The sequence below is a fragment of the Colletotrichum tamarilloi genome, assembly GCF_030869305.1.
Source record: "Colletotrichum tamarilloi strain Tom-12 chromosome Unknown Scaffold_67.1, whole genome shotgun sequence".
In the NCBI taxonomy this organism is placed as follows: Eukaryota; Fungi; Ascomycota; class Sordariomycetes; order Glomerellales; family Glomerellaceae; genus Colletotrichum; species Colletotrichum tamarilloi.
In genome coordinates this window covers 76660-95313 of record NW_026849449.1, presented here as the reverse complement: position 1 = coordinate 95313, position 18654 = coordinate 76660, and the positions used below count along the sequence as shown (strand labels likewise).

The 18654-nt window shown below is 48.2% G+C and overlaps 5 protein-coding genes across 5 annotated transcripts; 3 read left to right on the top strand and 2 right to left on the bottom strand.

The window, feature by feature from the left end:
• Window positions 1-2249: 2249 nt before the first annotated feature.
• CTAM01_11776 (uncharacterized protein) lies at window positions 2250-3542 on the top strand (the record flags this gene model as incomplete). The annotated part of the gene is made up of 1 exon (XM_060527785.1): window positions 2250-3542. The coding sequence occupies one exon, from the start codon at window positions 2250-2252 to the stop codon at window positions 3540-3542; it is 1293 nt and encodes a 430-aa protein (XP_060377568.1).
• A 228-nt stretch (window positions 3543-3770) lies between these two features.
• Window positions 3771-4637, bottom strand: CTAM01_11775 (uncharacterized protein; the record flags this gene model as incomplete). The annotated part of the gene is made up of 1 exon (XM_060527784.1): window positions 3771-4637. One exon carries the CDS (start codon window positions 4635-4637, stop codon window positions 3771-3773), a length of 867 nt encoding a protein of 288 aa, XP_060377567.1.
• A 4266-nt stretch (window positions 4638-8903) lies between these two features.
• Window positions 8904-10569, top strand: CTAM01_11774 (glycosyl hydrolase family 76; the record flags this gene model as incomplete). Its single annotated transcript, XM_060527783.1, has 4 exons — window positions 8904-8997; window positions 9117-9602; window positions 9680-9924; window positions 9991-10569. The coding sequence occupies 4 exons, from the start codon at window positions 8904-8906 to the stop codon at window positions 10567-10569; spliced, it is 1404 nt and encodes a 467-aa protein (XP_060377566.1).
• Window positions 10570-12943: 2374 nt separating this feature from the next.
• CTAM01_11773 (uncharacterized protein) lies at window positions 12944-13984 on the top strand (the record flags this gene model as incomplete). The annotated part of the gene is made up of 6 exons (XM_060527782.1): window positions 12944-13236; window positions 13295-13350; window positions 13407-13466; window positions 13525-13599; window positions 13653-13736; window positions 13803-13984. The coding sequence occupies 6 exons, from the start codon at window positions 12944-12946 to the stop codon at window positions 13982-13984; spliced, it is 750 nt and encodes a 249-aa protein (XP_060377565.1).
• An 823-nt stretch (window positions 13985-14807) lies between these two features.
• CTAM01_11772 (uncharacterized protein) lies at window positions 14808-15951 on the bottom strand (the record flags this gene model as incomplete). The annotated part of the gene is made up of 3 exons (XM_060527781.1): window positions 14808-15052; window positions 15117-15395; window positions 15450-15951. The coding sequence occupies 3 exons, from the start codon at window positions 15949-15951 to the stop codon at window positions 14808-14810; spliced, it is 1026 nt and encodes a 341-aa protein (XP_060377564.1).
• Window positions 15952-18654: the final 2703 nt, after the last annotated feature.

Below are 18654 nucleotides of genomic sequence, written 5' to 3'. Positions count from 1 at the left end.
CCCTTAAACTCGCGCATCTTGGGAACGAGAGGTCTGAGTCAAGTCCAGGTGGGTAAAAGAGCACAATATAATAACATGTTGACCCAGGATATCGAAGAGATACTAGGCGCCTGTGGTTATTCTTTTATTGAGGCCCTTCGCTCCGACAGATTGTGAATTCATCAGGCCTAATGTTCGTTGACATAAGCTTCATTTCAGGATCTTAAGAATGCGTCACAATCAAGCAATTGGGAAGCAGATTCTGGTAATGATGAAACTTCATCGAAGTTGCATGTTTGGTCTGTCTGAAAGTCCCTAATACTATTGTCTAAGTTTGGCACCTGATTGCCGGGATCCCTGAGTTCTAGATGCTTGCCCTAGCAAGGTAGAACTGAGATACCAACTTACAGTCTTGCCAATTTAAAGTCATTTACATACAGGCCTTGGCACAATAGATATAAGGACCGAGAGTTGGAGCCATTCAAGTTGCGTCGCACCGTTCCTGCCGACTTGGCAATCTTTGAGTCTCAGCAACCCTCGACAGTAAGCAAGCATTTTGACTGAGTCTTTAGCTTCTTACGTGAATCAATACGCGGTCTCATTAGAAGGCACAGCATTCTTCGCCGACTTCTCTTTTCCAGTTGAGTGCAAAGAAATTGAGAAGGAGATCACTTTAACAAAGTTCCTTTGGTGAAGATCCTCTCCCACAACCCGTAGCAAATCTAGCCCACATTGGAGGGGCTCTGTTGGCTGACATGACTCGATGAAGTTTAAGTTGGCATCACTACCTACAGTGTTCGTGATCAGTCGCCATTCTAGATCCAGTAGCCCTTTTGCTCTTGAAGATTTCGCAAGTCTGACATCGATTGATGAACTCTTTGTCCTCGGTCAAAGTGTTTCGTGGTTGGCTGGAGAGGCTTCCTCCTACTTTCGATTGAAGTCTGCTTGAGTTGCTGCTACTGTAGCATCGAGCACCACTGAAATATGACTAAAACAGCAGGTCAAAGTCACAGATGCGCTCAGGGGCGCTGGGTGGTGCCGTGTCACAAACGGTCGATCGTATTGCGATGCGATAGCGAAAGGGCCAGGCAGAAAATGGGGAAATAGTCGCCTTTGTTACGGATACCATTACCCAAGAAGTCGGGAGTGTTGTGTAAACTAACCATAAAGGCTCAGGGGAAGTTTCCGAGTACTTTAAATCACTTTAAATCACTTGCGGGTATATTGCCGCCAATCATGATGCAGGGCAGCAGGGAAGCGTGTCAGAGAATAATGGGGTCCGTGTGTGATCTTTTGACTAAGGCATATTCTGTCAGCGTTTAGCGAGTGGCACGTTACGGAGTACGGGTCCTTCGGTTGAGTGGGATGAAGCCATCGTCTACTTGTAGATGTCCTTGGGAGGGGGCACCTTGACATTCGGAGAGAACGAGATCAGCGTCATCTTGAAGTGGAGGATTTGACGGGGAGATCCAATATCGAAGTCATTGGCGTATGCGCCCCCTACTTGGGAGTTCGGATGAGACTTTTCTTCTCCATGTTCCCTTGGACAAGCAGATGTGACTTATGGTAGCTCACTTACTGTAATCTTACAGCAGCGAGGACGCCTGACTGGGAACAGATTCGGTCCATTTGACAATCTTGAAATCCATCAATCATGAGATTCCTACTCAACCTGTACCTACCGGGTCTAGAGTAAAGCCTAGGGTATTCTTTTCGAGGTGATCGATGCAGGGAACAACACGAATAAGGCCAGCGAGGGGCCAATACGCATCGTTGCTGATTGGTGTATTCTGCCCACCGTTTCATCGCAAATTGCCAACACTTTCTTAGAAACACTCCATCGAGCCCCCATGGACGGGCCCAGTCTCAACTAACAAGGGCCAGCGCGTTACGCCTCTCAACACCAACTGCAAATTGTCCGCACGCAGTAAAGGATTTCGCCCTGTGGACCACTGGACTGTGACCAGGCCGGGCTGTATCCGTAGATCACCAGGTCACCGTGTGTGTATGTTTGCCTGCTTTGCATCATACGTCTTGGCTCAAAGAGGAAATCATCCTTACCAGAGAGTCTTGGCGAAGTTGGCGCTTCTACTTACAAAAGATGGCGCCCCTCGATCGCTTGGACTGAAGAAGGAGTAGTCTCCGATCAAGTTCTCATCCATCTCGATTTCATTCTTTGCAAGAAAGCCTCTGTCTTTCTCCGTTCGCTCATTTGTTCATTCGTTCATTCGCTCTTTTCTTCAACGTACACATATAACAGGTTGCCCAAGATGGCCAGGTCAAACCAACTTCTCTTCACAATCTTCCTCGCCCTCACCACCGGCATCCATGCGGCTCCTCAGGCAGGCGCCCCCAAGGTAGTCGCGCGTGCTGAGCCCGCCGAATTCGAGGCCCAGACCAAGGCCGGCCCCGGTGGCAGCGACTTCAAGGACTCGGCCCACTTCCGCGTCTACGCCGGCGGCAGCTCCGCCGATGATTCCCTCGCCATGCTCGAGGGCGCATACGAGTGCTTCGTCAACACCCTCGGCTGGCGGTCCTCCGGCCTCTCGTTCAACGAGGGCTCCGACAACGGCCCTTACTACAAGACCAACGTCTACTCCGTCTCCAAGCTCGACAACGCCGCTGGCGTGATGCACTCAGAGTACGAGTCCGGCGCCGGCTGGCTCGAGGTCGTCGACACCTACCTTGCCACCCCAGGCGTCACCGTCCACGAGTACGGCCACGCCCTGCACTACCACCAGCGCACCTGGGTCGACCAGGAGCGCACCGGTGCCTGGTGGGAGACGGTCGCCAACTGGGTTGCCGACACCTACAACACCTCGCCCCTCTGCGCCGACGCCCGCACCAAGCACAAGTCCCCCGAGGGCCGCACCGAGTTCGAGGTCAACAAGGTCCTTGGCGACTCTTTCCAGGTCATTGTTGACGGCACCGTTGACTCTGGTAACTACTACCAGGCCTGGCCGTTCCTGACCTACCTCACCAACAACCCGGACAACATTGCCGGCCTCGGCAAGGACACGCTTCACCAGATGATGGTCCAGTACGAGGCGAACAGCAACGAGACGCCCCTCCACACCCTCAACCGCGTCGCCAGCAACACCACCGCCGGCGAGATTGTCGGCAAGTACTGGGCTCACATGGCCTACGTCGACATCGGCCACGACCAGGCCCAGGAGATCTTCAACCAGGCCAAGGACAGCGTCAACTTTGCCAACGTTGACAAGTCTGGCGACGGCTACAAGGTCAAGTCCGCTCGCGCCCCCCGCTACATGGGTGCCAACATCATGCCCCTTACGACCTCCGGCGGCAAGGTCGACGTCAAGATCACCTCGGCCGGCGAGTTCACCGCCCACCTCGCCATCAAGGGCTCTAACTCAGTCCGCTACGTGCAGCTCGCCAACGGTGCCGGCTCCGCCGAGATCGCCAGCGGCGAGGAGGCCAGCTTGGTCGTTGCCAACACCCCCAAGACTCTCATCCAGTACAACGGTTTCCAGCTTGCTAGCAGCGATGCCAACAAGGGCCTGGACTACTCCTTCACTCTGACGGGCGCCACCGTCGCATAAGCGGCGAGAACGAGCGTGTGTGCTGTGTATCATTTCATGTACCATATTTCTCTTCTCTACATACTGGTAGCCACTGGACGAGGGCATGCATATACAGACTTTAAGATACCACATTTGGTTAAACTCGCTTCCCGCTATGTGTGACACATTGTTCCCAAACCCTGACGATCCGAGCTGGTTGTCAACAGAGCACTGGCGCATGGGTCAGAGCCATGACACAATAGTAGCCTACGACGATGAGCTGACGAAATCCAACTCTTTCAAGGTCAGCGTCGTAACGACAATGGCGGCACCGACAACCAAGGCCATGGGACGTTGTATTAAGCTCCCGACCCAACTTCTTGGTTTCTCGAACACGTTGTCCGCGGTATCCGTGGAAGCCAGCCTAGATTTTCTGCCTGCCGTGGCGTTGACGTATCCTAGGGACCCCAGCTGGACAAAGCTTAAACGGCATATATGAATGCAATAAGATGCGATTCCGCCGAGGTAGTCTGCTCGTGTTTCCGGCATTGCCATGCTGTGTGCTATGATTGGAAGAAGTCTGAATAATACCATCGAAATTACATTCGCGAGGAGGATCTTTCGGAGCAATGGTGAGTTTGACGTCGTGCGGCCGTGGAATCGCATCAACACGGCAGTATCGTAGAACAGCTCCGTCGCCAGGCCGGCGTAGATTAGATAGAGAGGTCTTCTTGGGCCCCGGCCAATGAGAAAGAGACCGAGGGATGAGAGCGAGAGGACATGATGGGTGACGTATTCAGGGGAGTAGCTGAGAAGTGGCAGCTCGGAGGTCCAGAGGATGGCTCGAGAGGCGAGGCAAACCTTGCCATTGGCGGTGAAGGGGCGGTCGAGCCCGAATATCTCGGTGGCGGAGGACGTGTCATTGTATGCGGCGATACAGATGGTTGTTGTGATCAATGTCAAGAGAAAACCTAGCGGGAAGACAAAATAAGGAGCCAATTTGCGATGCTTGTCCGTCTGCAACATCTTGTAGAAGTTTGGGTTTGCTCGTTTGACTATCTGATGCGCGCACCGGTTCGCGAGCTGATAGGCAACTAGGCCCGCGACGAAAAGTACCCAGTCTGGGACGGCCATGATGGTCGGATTACTCTGGTGCGAGGTATCACAATGCAGAGGGTGTCGACGATAGCCACGAGGTTTTATACGGCAAAAATACAGTGGTTGCGACAGCGAGAGTCTGCGACATATTGGGCCCGTTAGCTTGCTGACTGACATCCCTCTATCGGGCCTTCATGAGGTAGAAGCTTCGTGCAAGTCAGCCAACATGCGTCTTGCTGCCTTGTCCAGCGATAGCCGACCAGCGCCGTTGATAAGATATAACTGGCATCTCACGTAAGCCTCTATGCGGCTGATGTGCCTCGCAAATATATTGCAGCATTCACAGTCTGTATGGGATAGTCGTAGAAGGAATATAGGCCGCGTGCTACAATGCGTCAGTTTGAGTCACAATTGGCCAATCTCAATACAAAAAGGTTGATAGCGAGGATGGGTAGCCAGCGGTTGGAAGATGTTATCCGCTCGAGCTCTCCAACATGTCATATCATGGACCGAACCGACTCCATAGCCAGTGCTGAAGCCAGAACTCGAGCGGCAAGCCCCAGGGTCACGGCACTTCCAGGTCTCGGCATTCACATGGGGCGGCCGTCCGATCCGGAGGTGGACCCACGGGGCCGGCGTGCCGCATGTCTGAAGGCAGGAATCTGTTGATTATGTTGAAAGTTTGGGACGCTAGAGCCTATCCATAGAGCACCACGAGGGACTGTCGATCTTGGCCGGCGTGCCATGTTCCCGTGATGCGGCTCATTTGTAGGGATTGCGGGAGTAGTGTTAATCTCGGGGGATTCCTTTGCCAGCTGGACAAGGATGATGGCGCAGGGATGGCTCTCAAGACGATGCTTCAGTTTTCAGGTGATTGAGGTTGGAAGAGGAAACGAAACAAAGAAGCTCCGGGTCTATCGACGTACGGAGTACATATTGGCCGTACCCATACGAATACTCGTACAGACAACAGAGACTGCGCCCTGTAAATGTGAAGAAGTCACGAAGAGGGAAAGACGTCGTGCCGGGTACGTACCTGATAGGCGCCGTCCGGGGATTTCGGGTGCCGTTGGGAGGTCAGGGGAAAATGGGAAACCTGAGGTTGCCAGGTTGGTAAGGTGGGCCGTGGTGCTAATTTAATGGAGTCTTGGCGGCTCGAAGCTGTCAGTTTTTGGAGCCGCAAGTGATTGGTCCTTCCGTATGGTTCGTAGACGGTACGTACCGTGAGTGGCCGTGTGCTGCACTGTCAGGCAGCTACTGTGCAGCTGCCCCCTATTTGAGGCAGGAAATTGAGAGTTCCATCCAAATTCCCGGTGGCCTTGGCACTGCGTAGCCACTGGCTTCGCTACAAGGTTTGGTGGAGCCAGTGGGGGTACGTACAGTGTGAATGAGGACTAAGGTTAATTGCGGTCGAGACCTTCCTTCCAGGGCAGCCACGGGCAGGTTCCTTCCTTCCTTCTCCAGCACTCCAGCAACCCAGGTGTTCTTTCCTTCTCCAGTTGCCAATCCCTCCCATCGGTGCCTTCCCAAATTCCACTGCCCGCTGTCCCTCTGGTCTTTCCTCAGCTCACTTCAGTGGCCATGTCACCCTCTCACTCACTCATGTGCCACTCTCACTCCCACACTCACTTTCACTCTGAATCGCACTCACTTTTGACCAAGACTTGTCAAGACACCAAGCCAGCCAATGTCTGGAAAAAAACGATCGCCAGTTTGACTTGTCATCGCCCAAACACACGCGATGTGTTGGCAGCCCGGCGGCTCACATGGCAACCGGTGGCACTCGCTCCAAGTCGCTCATATCCCCCGCGGCGTCCGGCTCTCTACCGTCGTGTGATCTGCCTTGGCCGAACCGATCGCTCCTTGGCGTACATAAACAACACAATGCCCAAGCCTGCCGGTTATGCACCCAAGGCCAAGCTTGAAGAAATGGATGTGGATGTGTGATGTTGCCCTGTTTTTTTGGGTTTATTCTGCTCTTTACGTCTCTTCTGTCTTTCATCGCGCGTGTCGGGACCTGTAACTCGTATCACGGTCTCATAATTCGTATTGAACCTGGCCTGTCTGCCATCTGACAGCTTGCCTTGCGCACAAGGCGAATGAGCTGAGCAGAGCTGACAGCCCGAAGTGACCTGAGCTGACATGCCATCCGAGGTGTTGCAGCTGACTAACTTTTATCCTGCAGCACGATAGGTTCTGACCTGTTGGGATGAGACGCAGACACGAGCTCTCACTTCTTAGTCCTTACCGACACACATCCAAACTTGCATTTTGACCCGATTCCAGCTATTGATTTGCTTTCGATTCCGTTTGTTTGCTTGGCATTCTCCGGCACTCAATCCCTTTCTGCTCTGCCACGCCTTTGTTGCGCTTCATTGTACTCCGTATCCGTACAACCAATCCTGCCCTTGAAGTTCACGTACCTGGCTTGGACCATCCCTCCAACGGCTCTTCCCATGTGTCGGACGGCCGATCGCTGCTCATCTCAAAACCGCGAGTCAACGATCAGCGGCCACTCTGTCCGACGCATCACAGAGCACCACCAGGCCTCAGCCTCTCAGTCGCACTCAACATCAATCTCCCTCGCCGGCCCTGAGACGCCATCGCCATCGCCAAGACGCTGCTGAGCCTTAGCTCTGAGTGACCCCTGGATCCATCGTGCCTCCGTCCCCGTTTGTGCTTTTCGGGGCTTCGGAGGCATCAACCATATCCACATTGAAGTCCATTGAAGGCAGGACTCCTTCTGCCCTCTGCAATCCCCTTGCCTAACCCTTCGGAGCGTATGGTGCCCGTGGGCCGTGAGTCGTGACAATCCCTCCCAAGTTCTAACTCCTCGTAGCCTGTAGGATGACGGGCAGAGAGAGGACTCCCGAGTCCCCGCGTATTTGGCGAGGGATGAGTCTTGGCAATGTTCGTTGTCGGGTAGGGATGGCTGGTCCTGTTTGAGAGAGGCTTTTTTGGCGTGCTTTTTCGCGGGACTCGTCGTCTTGGGTTGTCCTTGAACCCAAATGGCGTCTCGTCAATTGTATGTAGTTCGTCCCTATCCGTCTGTTCCCAGCCGTCACTCGCGATTGTCCCATTGACATTGAGAGGTAAACCATGTCATACCCCATTTCCCCAGCCTATCCATCCATCCATCTCTCTGGTTCTCTCTCTCTCTCCATAGGGGTTCACTCGGTTGGTGTGGTCCGTGTTTGCATTCAACAGCCTGTCTTCCAGTTTCCGGGTCTCTACATACTGCATGAGGTGAGGTGATCCTTCGTGCTGCCCGCGTTGCCTGCCCTTGCAGATGGCGGAAGAGGCAAACCATGAACGGTGGGACCGTAACCGCCCTGTGAGCCTTGGATAGAATGGATAGTCCCGAGACTGGCGGCATCTCATGAAATCCATCTGGTCTATTTGGTCCAAAGGGGGCCCTTGCTGGTGTCGAACCTTGTGAAGGGTGCTCGAGTGCTGCCCGGCCCAGGCATCTTCTCAACTTCTCATTTGCTGCACAGCCCCGATGCCCAGAAGGCCAAGACTTTACCAAGAATACCAAGACTTTGGCGGCCACCAAGACTGATTTCTACCGCGTCATCCTGTGCCCTCCTGTGGTGTGTCTTCCGTGTCTGTTGATTCCCATTTTCTTGTGTTCCCAAAAAGCCCAGAGTTGCCGAGAAGGAAGAAAAAAAGTGGCCTTGAAAGCCTGTTTCCCCCCCTTTTCCTTCCCTTTCCCGTGCATCCTGATTCTGAGCTGTGAGAAGACAAAGCCGTGTTGGTTAACCTGCAACCATCCCCAACTCACACCCGTCCATCGTTTATTCCTCCACCTCAACTCGAATAAACACGCACAGCTTACACACCAAACTACAACCTTCGCTTCATTTCTCGCCGCAGGATTTTCACTTTTCCATACCAGCCGAACCCCCAATCAGGGAAATCAATCGAAGTAAATAAAAATCGACACTCGCTTCCGACGACGAATACGAATTTCTGACCGACCGATCGACCGACACCTCTCACCGCAACCACAGTCTCTTTTACGGCCCCTTCTACCTTTTGCGCCGCCCATTCATGAACAGTCGCTTCTCATAAACGAAAAACCTTCTTTTTCAAACTTCGACCCGGCTTTCATTTTCAGTCATAATCGACTCATTCGGTTTCATTTCAACTCACTCGTCGTCACCCCGAACCCCTCCGACCGATAAATCGATTCGACCGCCTTCTCCACCCGATTCTAAGGGATCTTGCATTACACCTCATCAATCTTGTTTCCTCATTCAGCAGCGCTTTACGTCTTCTTCCGTAGACCGGCTCTTCGCCATGGTCGCTTCACTCGCTTCTGCCGCTTCGGCGGCACTCTTGCTCGTCGGCAGCCTCCCCGCCGTCAACGCGCAGTACACCATCGACACAACTGGTAAGCAAGCCGAGCACCTCTCACCCCACGGTCATCATCGCGCCCCACGATGAGATGCAATGCGGCCCATCATCCCGCAGAATTCCTTCTGCTAACACCGCTTCTTCCCCACGGTTCAGACAACATAAAAAAGTCGGCAAAAATGCTCGCATACGACCTTATCAAACAGTACAAGGGCAACCAGACCGGCGAGATCCCCGGTATTTTACCTGGCCCGCCAACCGAGCACAAGGGCGACTACTACTGGTGGGAAGGAGGCGCCATGATGGGCACTTACATCGACTACTGGAAGCTGACGGGCGACTCGGCCTACAACGACCTCGTCATGCAGGGCATGCTTCACCAGACCGGCCCCAATGCCGATTACATGCCGCCAAACCACACCGCATCGCTGGGTAACGACGACCAAGGCTTCTGGGGCATGTCCGCCATGTTGGCCGCAGAGAACAAGTTCCCGAACCCGCCCGAAGAGAAGCCTCAGTGGCTGGCACTGGCGCAGGCTGTGTGGACGACGCAAGCTAGCCCCGATCGCCACGACGATACCTGCGGTGGAGGTCTGAGATGGCAGGTGCCTTTTTCCAATGCTGGATACAACTACAAGAACAGTATGCGACCCCCGAGCGCAATCTGGGTTCCTAGGAGGGGACGTTCGGGACGCAGAGGTAGCTAACGCATGTCACAGCCATCGCAAACGGATGTTTCTTCAACATTGGCGCCCGCCTCGCCAGATACACCAACAACGACACGTACGCGCAGCACGCCGAGAAAACCTGGGACTGGCTCTGGGCCGTCAACTACATCGATCACGAGTCCTGGAACGTTTACGACGGCGGCCACGTCGAGCACAACTGCACCGACGTCAACAAGCAGCAATTCTCTTACAACGCGGCCATTCTCACGCAGGGCGCCGCTTTCATGTACAACTACGTAAGTGCCACCTCACGAATGCAGGTGGAAACCCTCTAGCTACGAACTCATACTGACCGTGACCAGACCAACGGTTCCGACGTCTGGAAAGGCCGCATCGAAAAGATGACAGAGTCCCTCTTCCTCAACTTCTTCCCCAACAACACCGCCTACGAGCTGGCCTGCGAGGGCCGCAAGGGCCAGTGCACCGCCGACATGTTGTCCTTCAAGGGCTACGTCCACCGCTGGATGTCCGTCGTCACGCAGGTCGCCCCCTTCATGAAGGACAAGATTCTGCCCGTCCTCAAGGAGTCGACGCAGCACGCCGTCAATCAGTGCACGGGCGGCGCCGAGGGTCGCACCTGCGGCTTCTACTGGAACGAGCAAGTCTATGTCGACCCGGCCGTCGACAAGACCTCTGGTGCCGGTGAGGTCATGAACGTCTTGGCTGCCGTGTCGAGTCTTCTTATCGAGGATGCTGCGCCGCCTGTGACGAATTCGACGGGTGGTATTTCAGCGGGTGATCCTGATGCAGGAAGCAAGAGTAAGGATAACATTGAGCCGGAGCCTATCACGACGGCGGATAAGGCTGGCGCGGGTATCCTGACATTCATCGTCCTTGCTGGTGGTTTGGGTACGTGGGGATGGATGAGTCTGGGTGACTGAGGGGGTGGGGGAATGTGAGAGGGAGTCTGAAGAAAGGAGGCATGAGATACCTAAAGTAATGGGTTGTTTGATTTGTTGTACGGATTACATATCAGGATCGCATGGCATGGCGTTCTGGGTAAACACTGCAGGAGGGGAACTTGACTAGCTACCACTGCCACGAATTACTTTTCTTACTTCAACCACTTTCCACTGTTACTACCTTGTGACCTACGCGATCGGGGGAACGACGCCAATAGGAAGCTTGACACATCGTTGCGACTTATGAATACTTCCACGCCCAAGAGAGTCGTGACGGTGTTCAAGCCTCACCTATTGGCGAAGTGGAACTTGCATAGAATATCAACCCCAGCCGTCAGGAGACTTGGACGCTGCATCTCAAAGTCCGCTCTCGGTTCGTCTCGCCATGTGGCGCACGCCGTCTGATGTTGAGTGACTGCTGCAAGGGTGCTGCCTGTGCAGGTACGAAGTCTATCTGTGGTTATTATTGGACATGGTGGGGTGATTGCAGAATGCTCAAAAAGTTATTCTCACTATCGGTTCCAAATTGATTCGGAGCATTATGGTCCGTTCTCTTAGTCCAGTTGATGGAAGCATTGAAGCACGACACAGATACTGATTGACTTGTAACAGAGGAATAGCATTCTGGCTCTTATTAAGTCGTTCCAAAGGGACGGGTCATTTTAAGGCTACGCAAGTGTGCATCCAAGTTTTAAGCTTATCCGGGGGTTCCCCATAGACGTGCCGAATATCCGCCCTCACGAAAGTCGCTTCCCATGGGCTTCACTGCCTGGCGACGGCGGGCGTGAATATTCAAGCACTTATCTACCTGAACCCAAAAGTCAGAAAGCACAAGAAAAGAAAACAATTTATGACTTTTCAGGGACAGACTTGAAGAAACTGAAGAGTTGAGCTGGACTCAGAGTAGCTTGTCTTGTTGATGAGTCGCTCTTCCAATTCTATAGCCTTCCAAGGGATCATGAAGCAGACTAACCTGTGCAGTGGGCAAGGTAAACACGCAAACTCCGTGCTTTTTTATCCAAGAATCGCAAACATATCAGAGCCGAAGCGCTACCAAAAGGACAAATTTGAGGCTCAGCCAGATAGGGCCATTGTTTGGCTCGATCCAGACCAAGGCGGATGGACAGACGAGAATAGACGTCCACTAGTTATGGGTGTCACTAGCGATGAAATGAACGTGTATTTGAAATCGCACGGTATCGGAGGAGAAATTGCCATTATTTGCAAATATCACATAAGGCGGCATTCGTATGCTCTCAGGTGCCCGATAATAGGGAGCACGTCACTGGCCATCCCCTCTCGGTTCCTTCCGATACTCTCGGAAGTTCTTCTCAAAGATCTGGTCTAGAACATAAGGATGCGGTAATTGAGAGTTGTGAAGTGGCTGGCCCTTCAGAATGTAATCTGGTGTGTTCAAGTGGCCGTTGCCTTCGAAGATTCGGAGCCCAGCGCACCAGCCCACCGACAAACTAGTAAGTGTATTTTGACCATCTACTTCTCGTGGACACTATCATAGCGTCTCAGTAACTCCGAAGGGGAAAAGGGAACAAACAGAGAATTGCTGCACTGTGTTATCGTTTTCGAGCTTGGTGAGGCCAATGAACCGGCATCTCGTAGCGATGACCAAAACTGCACTTGAAGGCTTTTGTGCAAGAGGCAGACAAAGCCTTGCTAACAAGACGGAATCCGAATGGATTGACCACGGCAGGAAAACTGCTGAGTAAATATGTAATGAGATCGTGTTTCAATGGGGCGAGAATTCTAGCTTGCAATCCAGTGATAAATTGTCATTCAAGTTCAAGCGTAATTGGGCAGAATTTGAAGGTTCGGGGCTGCAGCAGCTTGCGATGATCGTCACGTCGAAGCTAGCAGCTCCCACCGGCAATTCAGATTAGATGCAATCAGGGCTTTGGATCGCCCGAGTCGTGGATAGACAGATACCCACGCGCATTCAAGGCGGCTCTTAGTTTAAACATGCTCAGTTGGTGAATCCTCCCCGAAACAGCCGCTCAGAGTTGTGCCGATTTGCCGCTAAGCCAATCAAGAGTTGTCAGCATGGCTAACCCCAGTAAATGGGCATCGTATACTCGCTACGAAAACCCGCCGTAACCCAGTCGCAAACCCCTTCATTTGAACTCGGCGAGTTTTGCCGCTCAGAGTCAACCATGCCAATCATCGAAACGACCAGTTTTAATCCTTGGACTACGCCCTATGTACAGAGTAAACCGCAGCCAACACTACTATAAGATGGATGTAACCTAGCGTCTTGGCTTTTTCTCGTTTCCTCGCACTCTGCAGCTGTGTACTGACCTATCATTTTGATTCATTCACTCTTTTCTCTCAAACAGCCAAGATGCGTTCATTCTCTTCCATTGCCGTTCTCCCCCTCGCTGCGCGAATCGTCGCTGCTGGCAAGTACGATGCGTGGAAATTCGGTAACATGTTCACCCTCGGGTCCGACAGCAGTGTCATCACCAAGGCCACCTACACCCTCGTTCCCCCGTCCATTCCCTGCGGCACCGTCATCAGTAACAAGGACGACCAGCCGTGGATGTCAATCTGGGTTGGCATCTCCCAGTCCGTCAGCGACCAGGGCAGCGATCTCTTCCAGCCTCTCTTGAACTGGGCCCCCGATAACTCTGCTGCGTGAGACATGTCCGGCTCTAGGCTTCTTCTTGTCATCGACTAACGAAATCCTCCATAGCGGCTGCCCTGCCTCGAACACCGAGTGGTGCGTGGCTGCCAGCACTTTCACCGGTTGTAAGTTTAAGAAACCCAAACTTGCGGATTTGTAGGAGTATACTAACAAGCCGCAGCCACCCAGGTTGCCCAGCCATACATCGCCATTCCCTCCAAGTCCGACGTCGACTTTGAGCGTACGTTCCAGATGCTTGTCTCATGACTGTGTTAGTGCCGAAAACTGACTGTCCTTAGTCGTCTACGATGCCTCCAAGGGTGTAACTCAGAAGGTCTGGATCAACGGTGCCATGGTCTCGCAGCAGACCGACGGTAAGTACTTTCACCTCCCCCAACCAACGAGACAATACTGATGCAGAGCCCAGTGGACGGCAACGGCAAGGCCCCTACCTACATCTACTCCAGCAACGAGTGTTACCAAGGCGCCTGCGGAACCCTCCCTGCCTACAGTAAGTTGACTGAGCCTGCTATCTTGAATTGGGGTGTGTTCTCATGCGCTAACTCTACACTCTCAGGCTGGAGCAACCTCACCGTCGTCCTTGCCAAGGCTGACAAGACCTTTGGCGATTCTCTTCAACTTACTGGCGCTACCTCGACTGGTATCAAGACGACTGACGACGGCAAGACTTGGCACGTTGATGCCATCAAGATCAACCGGGACTTCTTCTACACTGACGGCTCGAACAAGCAGTGCTAAAGTTGCCAAAGACACACCAAGAAGGGAGATCTAGTTAGAACTTCCTCACTTTAGGGCTCAGCAGTCACCCTTTGTTTTTCTTCAAGCCAATTTCATAATTGACTTTGCTTGATGTATTCAGGATCCCATAATCTCAATCAGACGTACCTATTTGAGATAATTCCGACCCAAGTAGCTTAGCCGAGACCATGTTACTGACCATAGGTCTATCCTCTTCATCTAGCATGATGTTTTTAGGATTCAAATCGTTATGGGCATATCCAAAACGATGCATATATTTCTCTCTGCCATATGTTCCCCATAGTAACGAAGTTGTGTGGACAAGAGGCTGACAGTAACCATCCACCTGTGTGTAAAGAATTATTTTACAGCGTTTCAACACTCGACAACGAGCTCGTTCTTCTACATGCACTTCTTGAACTGCACCAGATTTGGGGAAGGATGTTGCCGGATGCGTTGATTTACTCTGATCTCTCCAAGAAAGCCGTCCGCAATTACTTTGATACTTGTTACGTGTTACCTGAGTGTAGACAGCGACGTTGAGTCGTTTAAACCAAACATCATCAGCATGAGTGAAGTTTGAAGCATTTAATGTGGCCGTATAAGGTACCAACCGAGGGTAGTTGTCGCTGTCTGGGCACAACGAAGATAGTTGAATGCTTGTTCATGGCTGACTTGTGTGTTGGGGGATTTTGATGCTCCCAAACCAAGCTGCACGTTAAGTTTTCTAGTAGCTATGAACGACATGTACTGGAATTGGCTTGACTGCAAGGTTTCGAAAACAGTGCATGATCTTTGTTACATTAAACGCATCTCTGGGGTCTTATATAGATCTCCCGTGTCCCTGGGTAACCATGAGCATATTCCCTACGGTGTCCGGATTCAGCGAATTCTCTGCCTCTTTCAAAGCTTGAGCCACAGCAACAGAGCCCCGCTCGACGACGTCTGCACCATACGCTTCCATGGTGCCTTTGCGACTGGTAACCTCACGAACGTCTCTCAACCTTGACAGTGTATTTATGTAGTTCTGAACATCAATGATCGCGTGCTGAAGTCCCTGGCCTCGGACTAGTGATGGCGTTAGTTCCAAAAGGCTGTCCCGACAGTAACCGCACAATCAAGTCTGACTTACACGGCAACATGGGATGAGCGGCGTCTCCTGCCAAGGTTACTCTACCATCGTGTGTCTCCCATGGGCTGGGAAGCCAGTACTTCATCTCGTCAAGATAGCAGGAGCTTCCTACCGGCGTCCATTCTAGAGCAGACCGGAACGGCTCGCAGATGCCTGATAGATCTTTTTTTGCATAGTCAATGGCTTCTTGGCCATTCAGGCTGACGGAGTGACCGCGCCATACTTTGACCCAGAAGGTCTCCCAACTGGCAACATCGTTCGGATCTTCCGCGGACATGACTACAATCTTAGCTTAGACGCGCACGAAAACCTTTCGAGCATCCATATACTCACCACCACAGCCAGCCAGGTTTGCCGTTCCAAGCATGAGCGCGCACACAGAGTGTGCCTTCACCACGGCGTTGACCTTATCTGCGTCCCCGTACTTGCAGACACAGTTCGCAATGGAATATCCTGATGGCACTGGCCTAGCCTTCTCAACCCCCATAAGCAATTCTCGGACTTTGGAGGAGACGCCGTCTGTTCCCAAGACATAATCGGCTTCATATTTCTCTCCATCTCGGAAGACGAGGTCCATCGAGGTACTTCTGGGCATCATCTGATCGAGATACTTTCCCCAGCGAACATCGAGCCCTTCAGCAAGGACTTTGCGAAGGCGTCGTCTGCTGATCCGCCGAGCGCCTGGCGTCGAGTTTTGGAATATGACCTCGCCGGTAGCGCCGTTGTACCCGATGACGCTCTCGTCCCAATCGTTGAATTCAAGGTGCGGATTGCAAATACCTTGAGGGATTTTCTTCACAATCTGCTCAGGTAACAACTCTGTGAGTGTGCTCATGCCCTAACCGATGAGGATTGTCACGTAACAGGGATAGTAACCGCATCTCACGAAGTGCCCGTCACGTACTAAATCACGTGTCTATCTTAAATATTATATATATAAACCTTTTCTTTTTATCTATTTCTATTTTAATATATTAAGCTATTTTTACTATACTCCGTATACTTATTACTATATACTATAACTCGTAATAGTTATAAGCTTAGCTCTTAGTTAAGACTTTATATTATAATAATATACTTATTAATACGATTCTTATAATTTCTTTAAAATAATAAATATATTTATACTAACTTTAGCTTAAACTAAATTAACTAATTATAATAGTTAGATTAAATAGTTTAATATACTCCGTATTATAAATAAGAGCATTAAGGTTTAGAAATACGTTAACCTAAACGCTCTAAATTCTAACGTACTCCTCGACCCTTTTATAGCGCTTATTTTATTTTTTAAATTCGGATAATTAATTACGACTTATAATAAAAAAGAACTACGAGCTTATTAAATACGCTATAAAGCGTTTAAAAATAACTAAAAAAACTAAAAAATCTTATACTAATAGCTTCTAAATATAACTCTTAATATAACCCTTTTAACTTTTTTAAATATAAATAACTTATAAAACTAAGCTAGGTTTTTTTTTATAAAGCTAATTAGGCTACTTATTTTATATAAATAAATTTATCCCTATTTTATATTTATAAAAAGGATCTATATACTTAAGAATATTTAGAAATAATAAAAAATCGAAGCTAAATATAAATAATTTAAAGCTTAAAAACGTAATACTATTAATATATGTATTAAACTCCTTACTTAGTAATTAATAAAATTAGTTAATACTACTTTTTATAAATACGTATTTTAAAAAGTTATTAAAGACGGCGCTAAGTTTAGTATATAATAAATCGTTAAATATTTAAAATAGGAATTTGCGCCCTCTAAAATAGTAATTAAAAATATAGTTTAAAAAGAATATTAATAAGCCCTTAATAAAATAAGGACTAGAATTAACTCTTAATATTAATATAAAGAGTAGTAATCTATTTATTTCTAAGCTAAAACGTATAATATTTTAAAAATTAATAAAAAGATTATTATATTTAACTTCTTAGTTATAGTTAAGTCTAAGCTTAACCTTATATAGGACTAACGTATATATAAAACTTTTAGTAAATTAATAACCTTTAGAATATATATTAAGACCCTCGAGGAAATTACGTATATATTTAGCTTAGTAACCTAGGATATATATACTAAACGGCTTTTAAGTTAAAGAGGGGCTTATTTTATTTTTACTAAACGCTCTAACTTAGTTAATAACGTAAATAATAAGAGTAACGTTACGTACTTTTATAATTACGTATACTTATAGCGCCCTTTAGTATATTAAAAATTAGAATAGGTATTTATAAACTAAAATATTAATAAGTTATTAATACGAATATTAAAGAGCTATATAAAAGAAGTCCTCGCTATTATTAAATTAAATAAGTAGAAATTACTCTATAATAAGCTTAAGAAAGTTAGTTAGTTAAAAAACGATAGAACCCTTAAGAAACTGGGGTTTTTAAAAAGATCCTCTAACTAACTTATAATAAGCTTATTAATAAATTAGGATGAGGGCTACGTAGTTATTATACTTATAAAGAGTTAGGACTTAGAGGTAAACGTAATTTTTAATACCCCTATAAGTAGTACTTATTCCCTTTTTTAAAATATAGTAATAGATAGCTATAAAGTAATATATTTAGTTAATAATAAGAACTTACTTAAACCCGAGAGTTACGTATTATTAAGTAATAATAACTATATTAAATTAAGAACTATTATATTATTTATTATTATACGCGGTATTTATATTATAAAGGGCGTTTTAAACGGACTTAAGGGAAAGGGAACTTATAATTTAAAGCTTTAGAACGTCGCTTATATTAAGGGATTTTATATTAATATAGTTTTAGAGACTTTACTAAATAGAAGTATACTTTAATATTATAGTTTAGATTATACTTTATAATAAGGAACGTTTTATAAGAGTACTATTAAAAAGTAGCTTATTTAAAAAAATAATTTAATCTTTTTTAAATATAAGCTCCTCTAATCCTATTTTTTTTTTATAAACTTTAAGTATATTTTATAAAACCTAGTTAGTATTATATTACTAGTTAGTTATGGAAAATTCCGTTATTTATATTAATATATTTATAAGAGGTTTAATAGCGCGCTCTTTTAGTATTTTAAAATAGGTTATCTCGGACTTAATACTTTTTATTAATTACTATATAAGACTCGAAGTATATATATTAAACCTCTATTATAAGTTAAGTATAAAGTATATATATTATCTAATACTAAAATAGTAGTTTTAAAAAAACTACTCTTAAAAAGAGCTTTATAGCTATAATACTATATATATTAAGATCTTTTTTATTTCGAACTATTTCTTAGTAAATAATAATATATACTTATAGCTTTTAATAAATATAGTAAGTAGCTTAGGGGGTTCTTTTTAAGGATTAAAATAGAAAAAGAAGTGCTTTTCGTATTATAGAGCCTCGAAGTAGTAATTCGTTATTAAAAAGGAACTCTAATTTATTTTTTCCAAAGTAATAATAAGACCGCCTTTTTAATTATAAACGTTAGATGCGTATATAAAATATAGTATAACGAGCTAGGAATTAGAATAGAACTTCT